This window comes from Lutra lutra, chromosome 14 (genome assembly GCF_902655055.1).
Source record: "Lutra lutra chromosome 14, mLutLut1.2, whole genome shotgun sequence".
In the NCBI taxonomy this organism is placed as follows: Eukaryota; Metazoa; Chordata; class Mammalia; order Carnivora; family Mustelidae; genus Lutra; species Lutra lutra.
The window spans coordinates 88,002,480-88,018,876 of record NC_062291.1 but is presented as its reverse complement, the minus strand read 5'-3'; the positions used below and the strand labels follow the sequence as shown (position 1 = coordinate 88,018,876).

The 16,397-nt window shown below is 60.7% G+C and overlaps 1 protein-coding gene across 1 annotated transcript in view; it reads left to right on the top strand.

The window, feature by feature from the left end:
* Positions 1-6,633: 6,633 nt before the first annotated feature.
* STK32C (serine/threonine kinase 32C) overlaps positions 6,634-16,397 on the top strand; it is a 69,775-nt gene continuing 60,011 nt past the window's right edge. Inside the window, exon 1 of the mRNA XM_047703131.1 lies at positions 6,634-7,008. Coding sequence (XP_047559087.1) covers positions 6,747-7,008 — 262 coding nt within the window. The 5' untranslated portion in view covers positions 6,634-6,746. The remainder of the gene's footprint in view (positions 7,009-16,397) is intronic.

The following is a 16,397-nucleotide window of genomic DNA, read 5'->3' as shown; positions in this document are numbered from 1 at the left end:
TACTTTTAAACATGATGAAATGATCCCCATGATGGGTCTACTTACTCTGTCCTCTCACAAAGTTATCACAGTATTACTGAGTACATTTGCTATGTTGTACGTTACATCCCATGACCTATTTGTTCTATAACTGGAAATTTGTACTTCTTAATCCCCCTGCCTTCTGGTCACCAAGTCTGTTTCCTGTATCCATGTGCTTCTGTTTTGTTGGTTCACTTGTTTGTTTTTTAGATTCGACAAGTGAGTGAAATCATAGTGAAATCATAATCTTTCTCTTACTGACTTGCTCTCTTAATGCTCTCTAGGTCCACCCATGTTGTCGCAAATGGCCTGTTTTTTTCTTTTTTGAGGGCTGAATACTATTCTGTTGTGTATACACACCCCACACCTTTATCCATTCGTCCGTCATGGCCACTTGGGCGGCTTCCACGCCTTGGGGGCTCCGGATAATGCTGCAGTGGACACGGGGCGCACGTATCTCTTGGAACTGGTGTTTTCCTTTTCTTTAAATACCCAGAAGCAGAATGCATGGCTCATACGCTAGCTCTACTTTTCATTTTTTGAGGAACCTCCATAGTGTTTTCCATTGTGGCTGCACCAATCAATTTTAAAGATAAAGTTTCCAAGTGGTAGGATTTTGTTTGTCTTGAACAACCTCCTTTTTCATTTCTTACCGTGCTCTCCTGCTGGTGACAAATTCTTTCTGTGATTTCTCTCAAAATGTCTTTTTTAGCCTTTATTTTTGAAGAATATTCTCCTTTGATACAGAATTCTATGTTGGAGTTTCTTCCTCTCAGCAAAGTTAAGATGCTGCCCCATTGTCTCTGGCTGGGAAGCTGGCTGCCGTTTTCCACTTTACAAGGACCCATCTTATTCCAGTTTTTCCACATGCATTATTGAAATTTCTATTGACATGTCTACATGTTACATGTTTACTGATTCTTTTAATTTTTCCAGTAGAATATTATGGCTGTTGAAAACAATTTAAATCTCAGATATAGTATCTTTTAGTTCTAGACTTTTCCATTTCTCACCTACCCCATGAGATTACCCGTGTCCTTACCCATCATGTCCATCTCTCCCTGTGAATTCTCCTAATATCCTTTTCCTCCAGCAGACCAAGAATGTCCACCTGCAGTGTCAAGCCCATTTCTAAGGACTCTGTGGTCAACCAAGAGTGTTGCTGTCAATCCGTGTGGGTCAGATACCTGATTGCATCTCTGTCCTGGGGTGATCATGGTGGTCTCGCCACTGGAACTAGCAGCTGACCCCACCCCTGTTCTCACTGTTGCTGCTGAAACCCGGGAACTCCAGTCCACTGCAGCACCCCACAGCCATCTCCAGTCCCCAGAGGACAGATGCATGGAGCTCCCTGGGGGCTGGGGAACATCTCGCCACAACATTAGGGAAGGGAGGGAGTGGGCGGGAGTCCTCATGGTGGGGGTGGGGGCGGCGAGTTGAGGTCAGTCCACTGTACCGGCCATTCTTCTGAGCTGTTAGCCTCCTTCTTTAGGCCATGCTTCTCAAACTTTAATGTGAAGACATTCACACTTAAAATGCAGATTTTTAAAGTGAATACTCTGACACAGCAGGTTTGGGTGGGGCCTGAGAGTCTCCATTCTCAGAGCCCTCGGGGGGCCACAGCTGTTGTCCCTGCATATGCTGACTGCGGAGGACCTGCAGAAGTCCTGCCGCCCTCACCCAGCCTTGGTGGCTATCAAAGCTGCCTCCAGGTGCTCAGACCCGCGCGTCAAACCCCGGTCGGTGCAGCCAGGTCAGTGGGTTTGGCCCTCCGGAGCCTGCCTTCCTATTCCCTGGGCCCGCGCCTCTAGACTCAGCTCTGACGGCTGCTCCTGGCTGCAGAGCGGGGAGCTTTTCTCTCTCTCTGCAGAAGGGTCTGTCTCCCAGGAGCAGTCTTTGTATTTGTCCATCGGTGCTCCAGGGTCTCCTGACGGTCTGACTGTCTGACTTTTAGGGGCCTTTGGGCAATGGGCGGTGTGAAGGGGGGTGCTTGAAAACAGTTGGTGTCAGCTTGAGACATACCTGTCTCAGGTGCAACCACCCAGTAGCTTCTGTGCACAGGGGGAGGGAAGGAAGGGTTGCTCCTGCCAGTAAGGGAGGCTCCGGGACATTTCGGGGTTCAATGTCCTCCACCTCAGCTATGTCTGCCCAGATGTCCCCATCTGACTCTCACTGTCCCTCTTCCTCCCACTGCACTCTAACACAGTTGTCATGGTTCATTTTAGGTGTCAACTAGGCTTGGAGCTATTTAACCGAGTGCTAAGCCAGGGGCTACTGTGAAGATGTGTGGTAACCTGTGCTACGGAGAGGTGGCCGGCATCTGCCATCAGCTGAGTTTAAACCAAGCAGGTCCCCCTGCATGATCTGGTGGGTCTCAGCAACCAGCTGGAATGCGTGGACAGACAGTGGAAATATGGCTCCTTGAGGTCGGCTGGGGGGAGCTCAGAAGGAAGTAAGGGCTGTTATCTTAGGGGACACACACTTCACCACGACCACGGTGTGGGCGGACGTGTGTGGGTTAAAGGGGGTGAGACGGCGAGGTCTGGGATGAAAACCAGGAACGTGCTATGCAAACCAGAGGAAAAGCGAACCTGGTTATAAAGTGGAAGAAATCTTGACTGAACTGCCTCTGCTTAGGACCTAGCACCGCAGTGGAGGGGCCTGTCTGGGACGTGGTGCGGCTCCTCCTCCGTCTCATTATTCTCCGGAGTCTTCCGGAGCCTCAGGACCTCCAGAACCAGCCCTGTCACCAGCAGCCAGTGGTCCCAGCACTCCAATTCCCAAGGCCCTGCCTTCCTCCCCCGGCAGCTCCAGGGCTGATGGCCCCTGGTTTCCACTTCCTGCCAGGGAGGAGGCTCGCTGTGGGCCCTGCACATGGGTGAGCGCCAGGACTGGAATCCCGTGGAGCTTCTGCCGCCCGTTTCCCCGGGGCCTCTCCGGTATCGCGGCCCCCCAGCCGGAAACCGCACAGGCGAGTCAGGCAGTCTGAGCGGAGTTTGATCAAAGGGCTGTTCCCGAAGATGCAGCCAAGTGTCAATGTCACAACGGTGACCTCAGACGAAACCTGCCTGAGAACTGGAGGCAGTGCTGGGTCCCAGTTATGTGACCGCTCGACTCAGTGCTTTTTTGGACAAATTAGAGACCAAGGCACACTTGTGCTTGGGCTTCAGAGACTGATTCTCGAATACAAAATTGAGCCCCAGCTGTTCTGCGTTCCCTGTCTTAGGGGCACTCACTGTCCCCCAGTGACCCGGGCCCCTCCTTTGCTTGCACACCGGCTTGTTCCCGCCTCGGGGCCAGCGTCCTCGGCTCCGGGCCACAGGCCTTCAGAGGGCTGCTGGTATGTGCTCAACTCTCAGAACCCTGCCCAGCCACCCCATGAAGTGGCCCTGTTATCATTCGCCACCCACGATCCCGGGTGCGCTCCTGCATGCTTGATGTGGTAGGCGTGTTTATCTGGTACTGAGTCCTTGGCGGTACCCCGTCACCGGGACGGGACAGCTAGCCCTAAGCTAGCCTCTGTTCCTGACCAGTGTTAGCAGCAGTGGTGCCCAGGGACACTCTGTTGGCCTCACTGCCCCCTTTCCACTCACAGGTGGCCCCCGTTCCAGCCTCCCCTGAACTCCACCGTCACCTTTGTGGCTGCAGCCATCTGGTCTGCCCGCAGGTGAGGCAGCGCCTAAGCTTTCTGTCTCCTGTCCCCTCTCTCCTGTCCCCTCTGTGCACCTGCTCCAGCTTGCATATCCGATCCTTGGCCTTCCTGGGACCCTGCGCCATGGCCAGGCACAGGGGGTCTCCCGGACAGAGCCGTGGCCTGAGCCCCGAGGCCAGCTACGGGCCCCTGGTAAGAGCTGGTTCCTGCTCGTTTCTGCTGGGGCCGGTGAGGGACCCACCACCCTGGGGCACAGGGGTCTCCCGAGAGGCGCTCAGTGTCTCTGAGGGGATTCTTCCCGTGTCTTGACCCTGGGGCGAGTGCCTAGTTGGGCATTTGGGACTCCTAGTTCAGTGTGCAGATGTCCCCACTCATATCTGCTGGTCCCCTCGCTGTCTTGTGTTAAGCCTGGTGCCTGTGAGACAAGAGTCGTGGTCACTTCTGGAGAAGGACTGTCCATGCCCAGCTGCCCACTGCTGGAGGTCACCCTGTGGCTCCTCTGCTCCTCTCACCGCCCGCCCCCGCCCCTCAGTGGCCCTGCCCCTTGTGCTCCCTGTTACCTACAAGCCCTCAGGCTCTCCAATGGCCCCTGTAAATTTTCCAACCGCTTTCTGAACCCATTAATATTTTTTTTCTTTCTAAAGTCTTGTCTTAGAGGGCCTGGGTGGTGAGGTTGGTTGGACATCTGACTTTGGCTCAGGTCATGGTCTCTAGGTCCTGCTCAGCAGGGAATCTGCTTCTCTCTCTCCCCCTTTGCCTCTCCCTATGGCTCATTCTCTCTCTCTCTCTCAAATAAATAAAATCTTTGGGGCGCCTGGGTGGCTCAGTGGGTTAGCCTCTGCCTTCGGCTCAGGTCATGATCCCAGGGTCCTGGGATCGAGCCCTGCATCGGGCTCTCTGCTCGGTGGGGAGCCTGCTTCCTCCTCTCTCTCTGCCTGCCTCTCTGCCTGCTTGTGATCTCTCTCTCTCTGTCAAGAGAATAAATAAAAAATAAAATCTTTAAAAAAAAATCTTTAAAAAAAATAAAATCTTGTCTTTTGTTTCCTCTAGGGGCAAGGGGGTTGGTTATACCTTTTTATTTTGTTTTTGCCCGTCTAGACGGTCTGGGAAGGAGAGGACATGAAGCGTGGTCAGTCCGCACTGGACAAGCCGAGCGAGACTGCTGTGGGTTTGGGGGAATTCTGATGTGCAGCCCTGGGTGACAGAGGCTCCAAGCATAGCCCCCGCCTCACTGCCCCCCCAAACACATTTCTGCTTTTGCTCCCACAGGATGAATTCCTGCAGGGCACCTTCTCTGTCAGCATCCGCGACTGGCAAATCGCAACTGTGCAGGGGAGCCCTGGACCAGAGCTGCTGGCTGGAGCTCCCGGGCGGGAGGCTGAGCCCAATCTGGGAGGCTTTCGTGTCCAGACAGGGTATGAGCAAGTGTCGGGCCAGGCAGTGGGTAGATGGTCAGTGGCACTAACCTAGGTTCTGCTCCCATCAAAGTAACTGCTCCCCTCCGGATGGCTTACCTCGCACGTCTGAGGCTGGTCAGCAGGTGGTCCCAAGTGGCGCGGGCTCCCTCTTAGCCAGGCCGACACTGGCCCAGAAATAAAAGATCACCTTTGCTCACATCTCCTAGGTCAAGCAAGTCAAGGAGCCACACGGAATTTCGAAGGTGGGGTGAGCATAGCTTTCCATGAAAAGAAACTGTCGTGGGGACCACCAGGACTGAGTATACCGTGAGCTGGGGTGAGGGCTCCAGCCAGGAGAGGGGCTGTGAGGGGCTGAAGGGTGTGCATGGAAGGGGGGTCCGCGGCATGGGAGATCCTCAGGGACAGGGATCCGCTGTCGCCGCGGGGAAGCAGGAGGCCCTTCCAGGATTTCACCGGGCGGCGGGGGCGGGAGGAAGCAACGCCCGGCTCTGGGCCTGCCTGCGGGGCAGAATTTAAGGCTTCCACAAGAGATTCTTCAGTGACGAGGTCTAGGCGCAGGGAGCCGGGCCATGCGGAAGGCGTCTCCTGGGACCTCGGCTGTGCTGAGCGCTTTGCTCCCGCGGTTTCCCGTGGCCTTGCGAGCAGGGGCGGGGGAGGCTCACAGAGGTCAAACCGCCCCTCGCGCTCCCCGCAAACACGCCGCGAAGACCGTGGAGGATCCAGCGGCCCGCGCCGAGGCCCCTGTCGGACCCGGGCCGGGCCAGCGGACTCTGGTCAACGCGGACGCACGGCTCCTGGGAGGGCCGGCGGCGTGTACCCGGACCAGGGGCTCCCGTTCCGGCTCGGGGTCCGGCGGCCTCACGGGCAGGACCCGAGGGACCCAGCCAAGGAGACCCCGGCAGCGCGGGTTCACGAGAGCGTGAGTGTGCGCGCTCCCGCAGCCCGGCTCCCCGCGGAGGGCCCGCCCCGCCTCGTCCCTCCCCGGGCGCAGCCGCAGGGCGCGCCGGGCGTCCGGCCCAGACTACCCGCCGGCACGCGCCGACCCCAGCCCAGCCTTGGCCTCCGCGCGGCCGTTTCCCCGCGCCCCTCTCCCGGCCCGGCGCGCGGCCTCGCGAAGCGCAGAGCCGCAGGATGAAGTTGAAGGCCGCCCCGCATCCGGCTTTGTTCGCGAAGGCCGCGGGCGCGGGGAGACCCAAGGGGGGCCCTGAGTCTCCAACGCCCTTCCCATCCCTTGGGGTCCCCAGGATGCCCCGAGGAAATCGAGCCCTTCCCTCCCTCGCTCTTGTCTCCGCCTCCTAGTCGGTGCTGCCGCCCCAGTGTCGGTGCGGACCAGCCCCTCTAGGTGGGCGGTGGGACCCCCGCGCCTTCCCGCCGGGTCTCCGCCCCGCCCCGCCCCGCCCCATCCCCGGCGCTCGGCCCCGCCCCGACTCCGCCCCCGGCGCTCGGCCCCGCCCCGACTCCGCCCGCGGCCCCGCCCCGGCCCCACCCCCGCGCGCGGGCAGTCGGCGGCACCGGCCCCGCAGCCAGGACGGGCCAGCGCCGAGGCCGGGGAGCACGGCGAGCGCTGCCAGCCGCTCCCGCTCCCGCTCCCGCTCCGCGCACGGCGGGCGGGCCATGTCCCCGGCTCCGGCCGCGGCGCGCACCCAGGCCCGGCCATGAGGAGCGGCGCGGAGCGCAGGGGCAGCAGCGCGGCGGCGCCCCCCGGCTCGCCGCCCCCCAGCCGCGCGCGCCCCTCCGGACCCGACGCGACCCCGGCCCCGCCGCCGCCCGCCGCCGGCCAGCCCCGGGCCCGGGACGCGGGCGATGCCCGCGCGCAGCCGCGCCCCCTGTTCCCGTGGAGCAAGTGGAAGAAGCGGATGGGCTCGTCCATGTCGGCGGCCGCGGCGCGGAGGCCGGTGTTTGACGACAAGGAGGACGGTGAGTGCGGCCGCAGGCGGGGGCCCCGGGCCGCTCCGGGGACAGCGCAGGGGCCCGCGGCGCTCTCGCAGGGGCGCCGCGGCCGCAGGATTTCCTCGCGTCCGGACGCCGCGACCCGCCGGGGTGGGGGTGGGGGGGCGTCCCGGGGCGTCTCGGTTTCCGAGGAAACTCGCGGGCGGTGCGTGCGGTGCCCACGCGCGCCGGGGCTCCCGCCTGCGTCCTCCGTGTCCGGCGGCGGCGCAGCGTGGGAGTAGGCGGCGGCCCGCCCTGCGGGGTGAGGGTCCGTGGCCAGAGTGGTCCGGCCTGAGCTGCCCGCCGCGGCCGCCTGCGTTCGTGCTCCTGTCGGGGCGCGCGCGGCCGGTCTGCTCTGCTCCGCGGCGTGCCCGCTTCTGAAGAGAGATGCGCGCCCACAGGTGGCCCGGCCCCCGCCCTGGGAGCTCTCGGTCTGCGGAACGGTGCGTCGTGTTCCCCGCAGGGGCTCAGACGTGCGGTGGAGATGGCTTTGCTTTTGTGCAGAGACCTGCCCTTTGGGAACTCCCTTTGAGAACTTCCTCTCGGTCCTCCGGCAGGGAGAGCGCCTGACCCAGACCACCCACCCGCATCTCTGGAGTGGCCTGGAGGAGGCAGGCGCCTGCAGAAGACAGTGACGGGCCACGGTGGACGTGGCAACCACCGGCAGGGAGGGTCCGCCTCTGGGGCCCTGGCCCTGGCATATATTCACACGCAAACATACAGCTCTTTTCTACAGATGTCATGCAGATAATTTAAATGGTACAAGGATGACACATTTGATGTTTTTTTGACATTTTCTTAAAATAGTTGAAATATGCATTTTTCATCTGTAGGCAGCCTGCAAAGGTATGATGGGTCTTTTATAATTTTAGACCACAGCTCCACACAGGGGGCCAAGCTATTTATTCTGATGAATAATTTAAACCTGATAGGAAATCACAGTAGTCTGACCGCAGGCCAGTGGTGGTGAATGTGCAGGCCATGCCTGGGGGGTCATTGGTGCAATGGAGAGGCTGCCTTGGGCTGCCCAGGGGGTGCTGGGCTGCTCAGCCTGGCCACGGTCAGTAGGGAGGGGCATCTGCGACCCAGCACGTCAGTCCAGGGTGTCCTGGGTCTGCCTGTCATTGTGTTCTGAGCTCTGGGGAAGCAGAACTCAGTGCTGTGACTGTTTCCTATGTTATGCATTTTTGTTTGAACATAAATATTCCGAGTAAAGAAAGCCCAGGGTGCATTAAGAACTGATCGGGAAGCAGACTGATGTCTAGCTTCTCTGGCTGCGTGATGAGAAAATGTCTGAGAGACGCATTTGAGTTCAGCGCTTGCTGGCGTCAGCCAAGAGCTGGCCAGTCTTTCCATGTCTTAGCCTTGTGCTCTCCGAGGCAGAGAACGTGGAGATAGAGAAATCAATGTCGCACGCGGCTGCCTTCAGCTTTTTAACGTGGGATTTTTCTATTTGCTCACGGTGTATTTATGGCTCAGATTTCAATGATGATTAAAAAGGCAAAAAGAGCACAGACTCTGTTGATACTGCTCACAATCTGATTTGGGAATTCTTCAGCACATCCCCCCCACCCCTGTATGGGCCTGGAGTAGGACGGCGGAGGCAGCAGCCGCTCCGGGCGTGGGGGAGTGGGGGCTGACTCTGGCTACAGGTGCTCGCTCTCTGGCACACGTGACCATCAGTTACTCGCTCATCACTTGGCACTGTGGCCACATCCCCAAATTGAACGCCCCGTTGGGACTCCTCCAGGCTTTGCGTGGTGAGATTGGGCTCAGCAGCCATGGGCGTTGTCGGTCTAGACGGTGCTTTGTCCCACGTGTGCGTGTCATGTCGGGGCGCTACGGCTCAAGCATCCCGGCACAGGCTTGTGGAGGGCCGTGGGTTTATTCAGAGGAAAGGAATGGGGTTTGGGGCGGAGGAGGGAGAGTCAGGGAGGCAGGCGGCGTTCCCAGAGCCGCAGCTCCTTTCTGGGCCCGGTGTGAAGTACCCCCCCCAGCCCCTCCAGCCAGGGGTCACATTTCTCCTGCTACTGTCACTGTCAAGCCGGCTTGAAGAGGCCACAGCACGGCGCTAGTGCCGGTGCCGGAGAGGAGCATTTACTGGGACTGCACAGTTGCTATGGCGACGGAAGACCTTCTGATGAATTTTTTGGATTAAAACTCTCAATTAATATATCAAGTTCGGTGCGCAGAGAAAGGGTAAACGAAGGGCAGTTTCACAGAGCGCCAGGAAAACCCCAGCTGAAAAGTGTGCTTGTGATGGACAAGTGTCCTCGTCCCTGTCAGTCGCCGGGGTCTACAGCCCGTGCTTGCTTGGCCGGGCCCGGGCGTGGTGCGGTCTCTGCGTCTCTGTCTCACGCTGGAACCAGGGCACCTTTCCCCGCTCTCCCTGACGCCTCCTTTGCTCCCATCCCTCGCTGACTTCTGGGAGCTGTGGATCCGAGCCTGCCTGGGGACCTGCCTTGCCTTGGCGGCCCTGCCCTGGAGCCACACTCCTGTGTGAGCCCCTTCATGTCTCATGGTCTCGGTGTCCCATGTGGCATGAGGCTGGGGCTCCCGCCCTTCTCCATAGTCATGATCAGCACTCAAACCCAAGTGACGTTAGCTTCCTAGTTGGGGGGTGACTAATTACCGTGAGGTTTGCTCCCCGAGAAAGAACTGGGAATAAGGGAGCCCTTGAAGGCCACATACACCTGGCCTGGGTCTGTTGGGTGGGTGGACAGCATGCCAGAGCGGGAGGCCACCAGATTCTCAAGTCACCTTTCTTAAAATGTAAAAATAAAGAAATAAATAAATCCTTTGTTTATTCCTAATTACAGAAGCATGAATATGTATACATGTGCATCTTTCCTGTTTTTCTTAAAATTATCCTAAATAGGAGAGTCCAGACGCATAGGGTTAGCACTGAGACTCTGCAGTGAACGTATCAGTGAGCGTCTTCTGCGGCTTTGCTCTAGGAACGTTCTCACACTTCCAGCCATGGAGAAACACACTTTTTTCCTTTGATGCAGAAATGGATTGCGTTCCATACATGGTTTGGTCGTAACCTGCTTTCTTACTTAGTGGGTGCTGCCAGCATCGGCTGGATCCGTAGCATGTGCTGGCTGGGTTCACACGAGAAGCCCTCGGACCCAGCTGGGAGCTCCACTCCATGGCGCCCCTAAAACTGTGGCTGCCTGGTCCCCGCCCCCCAGGAATTCCCGCTGGGGGTGGAGCTCCGCACCTGTATCTTGTAAGGCTGGTGGTTCTGACCAGTGGCCAGGGCTGAGTCCCTGCCCTTCAGCCTTCCTTGGTGTAGACGTGACGTTCTCTGCTTCCTTCCTTTCCTGCCGTGGGACCCTGGGGTGTTTCTACTTTCCTGAATATCACAAACAACCAAGCAATGAGCATCTCTGGGCGTTCAGGGTCCTGCAGGTATGGAAGACCTTGCCGCCCCCGAGTTGTGTCCATGGAAGGCATCGTGACACAGCTGGCCCCCTGGCGTCCTTAGGAAACGGTCCGTCTGTGCACCGGGGGCTGTCCTGGGCGTGTCTTCCCTGACGGCCCCCGAGGATGTGGCTGCTGCGTGCAGGGTACCCAGACACAGGGGGACGTGGGGGGACTGGCAGCAGACAGGGAAGGGCCCAGGTGAGGGGCACGGAGGGCAGAGCGCAGAGTGGTGGGGACGCAGAGCCAGCCATCGCTCGTTCCGGGCATGTTCAGGCTTCCCTGAACCCCCACCAGCTCTGGCTGCTAGCGATATTTTAAATTTCGAATCGTCTGGAAGGTAAAAGGATTATACGGATACTTTGAGTTTCTCTGGCTCCTGGTGGGACCTAGGGTCTCTTTGCTTCTCACGTGGGGCGTCTGTCTCTGTGGATTACTGGCGCCCACCCGAGCCCGTGCTTCCTGCGGGGGCCGTGGTGCCCCGTGCCTTCGCCCTGCTCTGGGTCTACAAAGCCGTACCCCAGATGGCCCCTCCCCACCCCCGCGCACGTGTGCCGCCTGTCTTGCAGAGCTGCTAGGGTTTGGGTACGCATGTATTTAAGCTTCAGGTGGTCAGATTCATCAGGAGCTTCCTTCCTGGCAGTTCCCGGCCGTGGTGTCCTGTTACTACTGTGCCGTTGCCGGTCGACAAGCCCGGTGCGCCCCTCCTGCTGCTGCGGGCGTGGAAGCTTCCCGCGCGTCTGGGAGGCCGTCTGGCCCGGCGGCCGGGGGTCGTCTTGCGGGCCGCTTTCCGAGCTTGAGCACCTTAGGCTGTTTCGGCGGTGGAACCCTGTGCTGCGCGTCGCCCGCTGGTTTTGCTGGGCCGCGAGCAGGGTCTCCTCGCGCCGGCCAGAGCGGGGACGAAGGCGCGCACCGTCTTTCTGAAACTCGCGTCCGGCAAAGGCCGCCGTGCTGCGACCCTTGCTGGTTCCCCGGGAGTTTCTAGCAGCTTCGATCGACCTCGCTCGGCACCCGCCGTCCACCCGCAAGGAAGGACGGTCGGCGCCTGCGCGGTGACGTGCCCCCTCGGCGTCCCCGGAGCGCAGGCCGGAGCAGAGCATCTGGGCGCATGCGTGGCCGGCCCCTCGGTGCGCGCGGGGCCCTCGTTTCTGGGCCAGTCTGGCCCCCGGTTATTAGGAGCCTGTTTCCTTCGCTCCCGATGCGGTGGCGGTTTTCTGGGGGGCCCAGACTCGGGCTAACGGTGGTTCCCACCCCTCCCCCTCCGCAGGTCTCCCTCGTCGGTCAGAAGCCTGGTGGCTGCGGACTGTGGGGTCCTTTCCCAGCCGGCGGGAATGGTGCCGAGGCCCTTGGTGTGGTGGTGGCGATCCGGGCTCTGGCTGGGTAGGAGGGCGTGCGGTCCCTTGGGAAAGCCCCCTCGCGTGTCCGTCCCTGGGTTTCCGGGTCCCGGAGGCTCTCAGGGTGTTTCTCTCCCCACAGCTGACAAGGCTCGTCCTAGAAAGGACTTGGGACCTACTGTCACGTCAGCTCTGCACGCCTGTCCATCTGGTCGTGTGTTTTAAAGTGCTAAAAATAAGCTGATTTTCTTTTAAAAATTTAACCACCCAGCTTTCCAGTGGAGAAGGAATGTCAGAATGCCATGGGGGTCGTTTTTGCTCAGGGCTTCTCTCTGGGGCTGCTGGTCTGAGGGAAGCAAAGCCGCGGAGAAGCGCTTGCTCTGCACAGGGTCATGGCCACCCAAGCAGTGTCTCCGGCCATCATGGGTCCCCAGGGAACGGGGGGAATTCTGCTTCAGCAGGTCTGGGGGGGTCCGGGAGTCTGCATGTCCCACCAGCCTCAGGGCGACATCCCCACTGCCCGTCCTCCAAGTCGGGAGGGCTGAGCAGATGCACAGTAGGTGCGGCTGAGGAGGGCAGGACCCCCGGGGCTCGGTGTGCAGGGCGACGGGCGTTGGATGGGAGACCCCACACACCCTGGTGGTCCTCTGTGGACATGCTGGCTCTCGGTGTGAAGCTGCCGGGCAGGGCATGGCACCCTGTCTCTGGTTTGTCCACGAAACCACTGCACGTTCCGTGGTCTCCCTTCATTGCCAACAAGGACCTGGCATCTTTCCTCTGACCCCCCCCCCCCCCCCCCGTCCCGGGGCTGCGGGTGCGAGTGCAGCCAGCGGCATGTTGCTGAGGTTGTCCCAGAGTTGGCCACTTGGAGGGAGCTCAGGCATGGTGGGTCCGGCCCCAGCCCCAGCCCCAGCCCCAGCACGAGGGCCTCCTGAGGGGCTGATGGGGACGGTCTGTCCTCCTGGGGGGCCCCAGCAGCCGCTCGGGCCCTCCTGAGAACACGTCGGTTCTTATTTCAAGGGCCTGTGCTCAGTTCCCTGACCGTAGGAAGCTCAGTCCGGTTCGACACTCACCCTCATGAAAGACCGGACCTCCCGCTGGTGTCACTCCTCCTTCCTGTCCACACTGTCCTGCCCCCCTTAGAGCTACGTTCCACCATGTGTCTCTTCATGCCCGTCACACTGCAGTCCGCGTGTGACCACAGATAAATGTAAGGCTTTTGTGGCCACTCTTGCTCCTGGCTGATGTGCCAAGCAATGGCTAGACCTTGCCGTCCTCAGCAGGCAAGTCTTCTCCATCCCGCTCCCCATCCATTAGGGGGGATCGATATGTCTTCCCCTGATGGCATCGCTGTGCCGAGCTCGTCTTGGGGTGTGCCCTCCCCCAAGTGGCGGGCTGGCCGGGCGCCCCGCAGGGCATGCTGGGCTCCCTTCCCTTCCGCAGACACCGGCTGGATCCAAATGCTGAATGATTTTAACTACCAGAATTTGAGATGATTTGGGAGAAGCTGTAATTAATAAAATTATTGTTATTTTAAAAATCTGGGATGCCTGCTTCACTAAAAAATGTTCTGTCATTGACCTAAAATCTATTATTTTAAAAAACGAGGCAGCCGGCCGCTGTCGGTGTGGCCGAGGGCAGAGGGCCGCCGGGGTGCTCGCCCGGCTCGCCCCACTCAGCTGAGAGAAGGGCCGCCCCTCCCGGCCCCCGTTTCTCCCGAGGTGACACGGCGCCCACGAACGGCCCCCGGCGCGGCGGCTCAGGCGCAGGCCCGTGTCGCTCCTGTGAAAACCCTGCTGGTGTTATTTAGGCTCCAAAGCTAGGAGAGGGTGTGGGTAGGAGTCACTGTCGCCCCCCACTTATTAAAAATAGGAGCTGGGTGCATTCACTTTCTCACAGGGATTTAGAAAGTTGACTTTCAGAATTCACATCATGACTCCTCAGGCTTTGTATGCACAAGGCAGAACTTGTGGCAAAACCAAGAAATAGACGAGTTTGTCATTTCTTTCTGTCAGTGCAGCAGGCGCGGCACGGACGCTCGTGCCCATCCCAGCATGGGTTTCCTTTGTCCTTGCCGGTGACCTGTGCAGGCGAGCAGGGGTCTGCTGTGCTCTCGGGGCTCCGCGTCCAGGCCCCTCGCCTCCCCTGGCACCTGGCTGGCCCATGTCCTTCCCTCCAGCTTCCTGCGGGGGGCTGGGCGGGCAGGGTCTCCGCACCCTTAGATTTTCCTGGTGATGAATCACCCTGAAACCTAGTGACACAGCAACCCCTGTTCTAGTCTCTCATGACAGGCGGGGGGTGTGGGGCGGGTCTCCCTGCTGCCCGTGACGCCTGCAGAGCCAGGACCCCGCGGCGGTGTCCTCGGTCCCCAACATGGGTTCTCCCGGTGCCCCCTGGTCACGTCCCTGGGGCTCTCGTTCTCGCTGTCTGCTCTGTTGTCTCTTCCTATTCTCTGTCACTTACACCTCTCGGGTCCAGTCCTGTCCCTTCCGGCTCTGTGAGCTGTTAGGCCAGGAGGGGCTCCCCCGGTGCCTGTGGCTCAGGGTCCCCTCGCGGTCCCCGTGTGGCTGTCAGCTCTGGCTGCACCTCTGCTGCTCCCAGGCCAGGTCCCCACCACAGGGCTCTCCATGGAGCTGCTTGCGTGGCCTCACGCCGTGTTGGCCAGCCTCTCCACGAGACGGGAGACAGAGGAGGAAGCCCGGGTGCCTTCTCGGACCCAGACTCCACGGTCCTGTGCGGTCACCCCACCCAGGCCGTGTGTCCCCAGCCAGCCACCGCGCCCAGCCCACACTCAAGGGGGTCAGGTTCCACCCTTCGAAGTGAATGTCAAAGACTGTGTGGGCATATTTTAAACCAGCAGCTGTCGTCCATGGTCTTGGGGCTTCTCCGTGTCCACTGGGCTCCTCAGTGGGGCAGTGGGACTTCCTCCCGCCATGCCAGGTGCGCCGAGGCCGAGGCACAGGAGAGGCGTGGATGGGCACGTGTCATTTCCACCACACTCCGTGGGCTGCAGCGGGTCCCTGGCCCAGCTCAGGTTCAGGAGAGGGAACACACAGCACCAAGACTCCGCCCCTGGGGGTGGCTGGCTGGGGCTGGCTGTCAGATGGAGTGGGACGGGGCAGGGGAGGGCAGGGCAGGGGAGGGCCAGGATGAACTAGAAGCCCCTGGTACCTGGCCGGCCTCTCAGGGCATCAGGACCACTGCCTCATACCTGCCCTTGCACTGGTGTGTGAGTTTGCTCTAGGCCACCTCGAACCTGCGGCCTCATGGGATACCAGTGTGGCCAAGAGGAGGACCCAGCAGTACCTGGTGCAGTGGTCACTGTTTCCGAGTCCCTGAAAACCCTGGGACACACACCGCTGGGTTCAGGCCTCTGAGGGGCAACACAGGGGGCCCAAGAGGCCGGGAGGCTGTGAACCTCTGTCCCCACCTGGTTATGGACACTCTGCTGGTGAGTCACCAGCATCCTGACTTCCAAGACCCCTGTGTTGCCTGGGGCCCCACCTGTGGCTGTCCTCGGCCATGTCTGTTTGTGTTGGCCCAATTCCTGTGTTTTCTTTTTCTTCAAGAATCAAGGTCATCCTGTGTTTCTGAAGTTGCATTTTAGCTTCTCAGGCAGAAAGGATGATTTGCAAAGTTAGCACATCACAGAGAGTGGGGTATAGGGACATGGGAAGGAAGGACATCACAAAGACAGGGAGCTCTGTCCCCACATGTGACCCGCGTGCCGGCCCTAAGGGGTCCTGTGGTGGTGTTTGGCAGCTGGAAAACCCAGGGCAGGCCTGCCTGTCCAGTAGGTGCTCGGGGCAGCAGGCGGGCGCTGGTACAGGGCGGGTGGGCTGCAGCAGGGAGGCCGGCTGTGGGGCTTACAGGGCAACTGTGGCTGAGAAGGGAGACTCCAGGCCTGGGGTGGGGTGGGGGCGTCTCTGTGGTTCTTTCCCAGGGCGTGTTGTCGAACTGGGAGTTGGACCATGGAGTCCCCAGTGATTTGGATCCTGTGCCCTTTACCCAGAGCCCACGACAATCAGAAGACCCCAAAGTAAGCGGCTGAAGCCCCCGGAAGTCGACGGTGCAGATGCCAAGGCAGGGGCCATGGGGACGGAGCCCACAGGATGCACTCCGTGGTGGGGCCCCCATCCCGGCCCACGTGGGCCCTCGCCGCCACTCCCAGCCTGCCACCCTGCTGACCCAGCTCCTTTTCAGGCCCACCTGTGCTTAGGGACTTAGGGAGGGCGCGACCGGCGATCCTGCCTCCCTGTGCTGACCGCGCGCCCTGACCCCCGCGAGCTGAGCGCGTCCCCGTGGCCCCCGCGAGCTGAGCGCGTCCCCGTGGCCCCCGCGAGCTGAGCGCGTCCCCGTGGCCCCCGCGAGCTGAGCGCGTCCCCGTGGCCCCGCGAGCTGACTGCGCCCCCGCGGGCCCCGCGAGCTGAGCGCGTCCCCGCGGGCCCCGCGAGCTGAGCGCGTCCCCGCGGACCCCGCGAGCTGAGCGCGTCCCCGCGGACCCCGCGAGCTGAGCGCGCCCCCGTGGCCCCGCGAGCTGAGCGCGTCCCCGTGGGCCCCGCGAGCTGAGCGCGCCCCCGTGGCCCCGCGAGCTGAGCGCGCCCCCGTGGCTCCGCG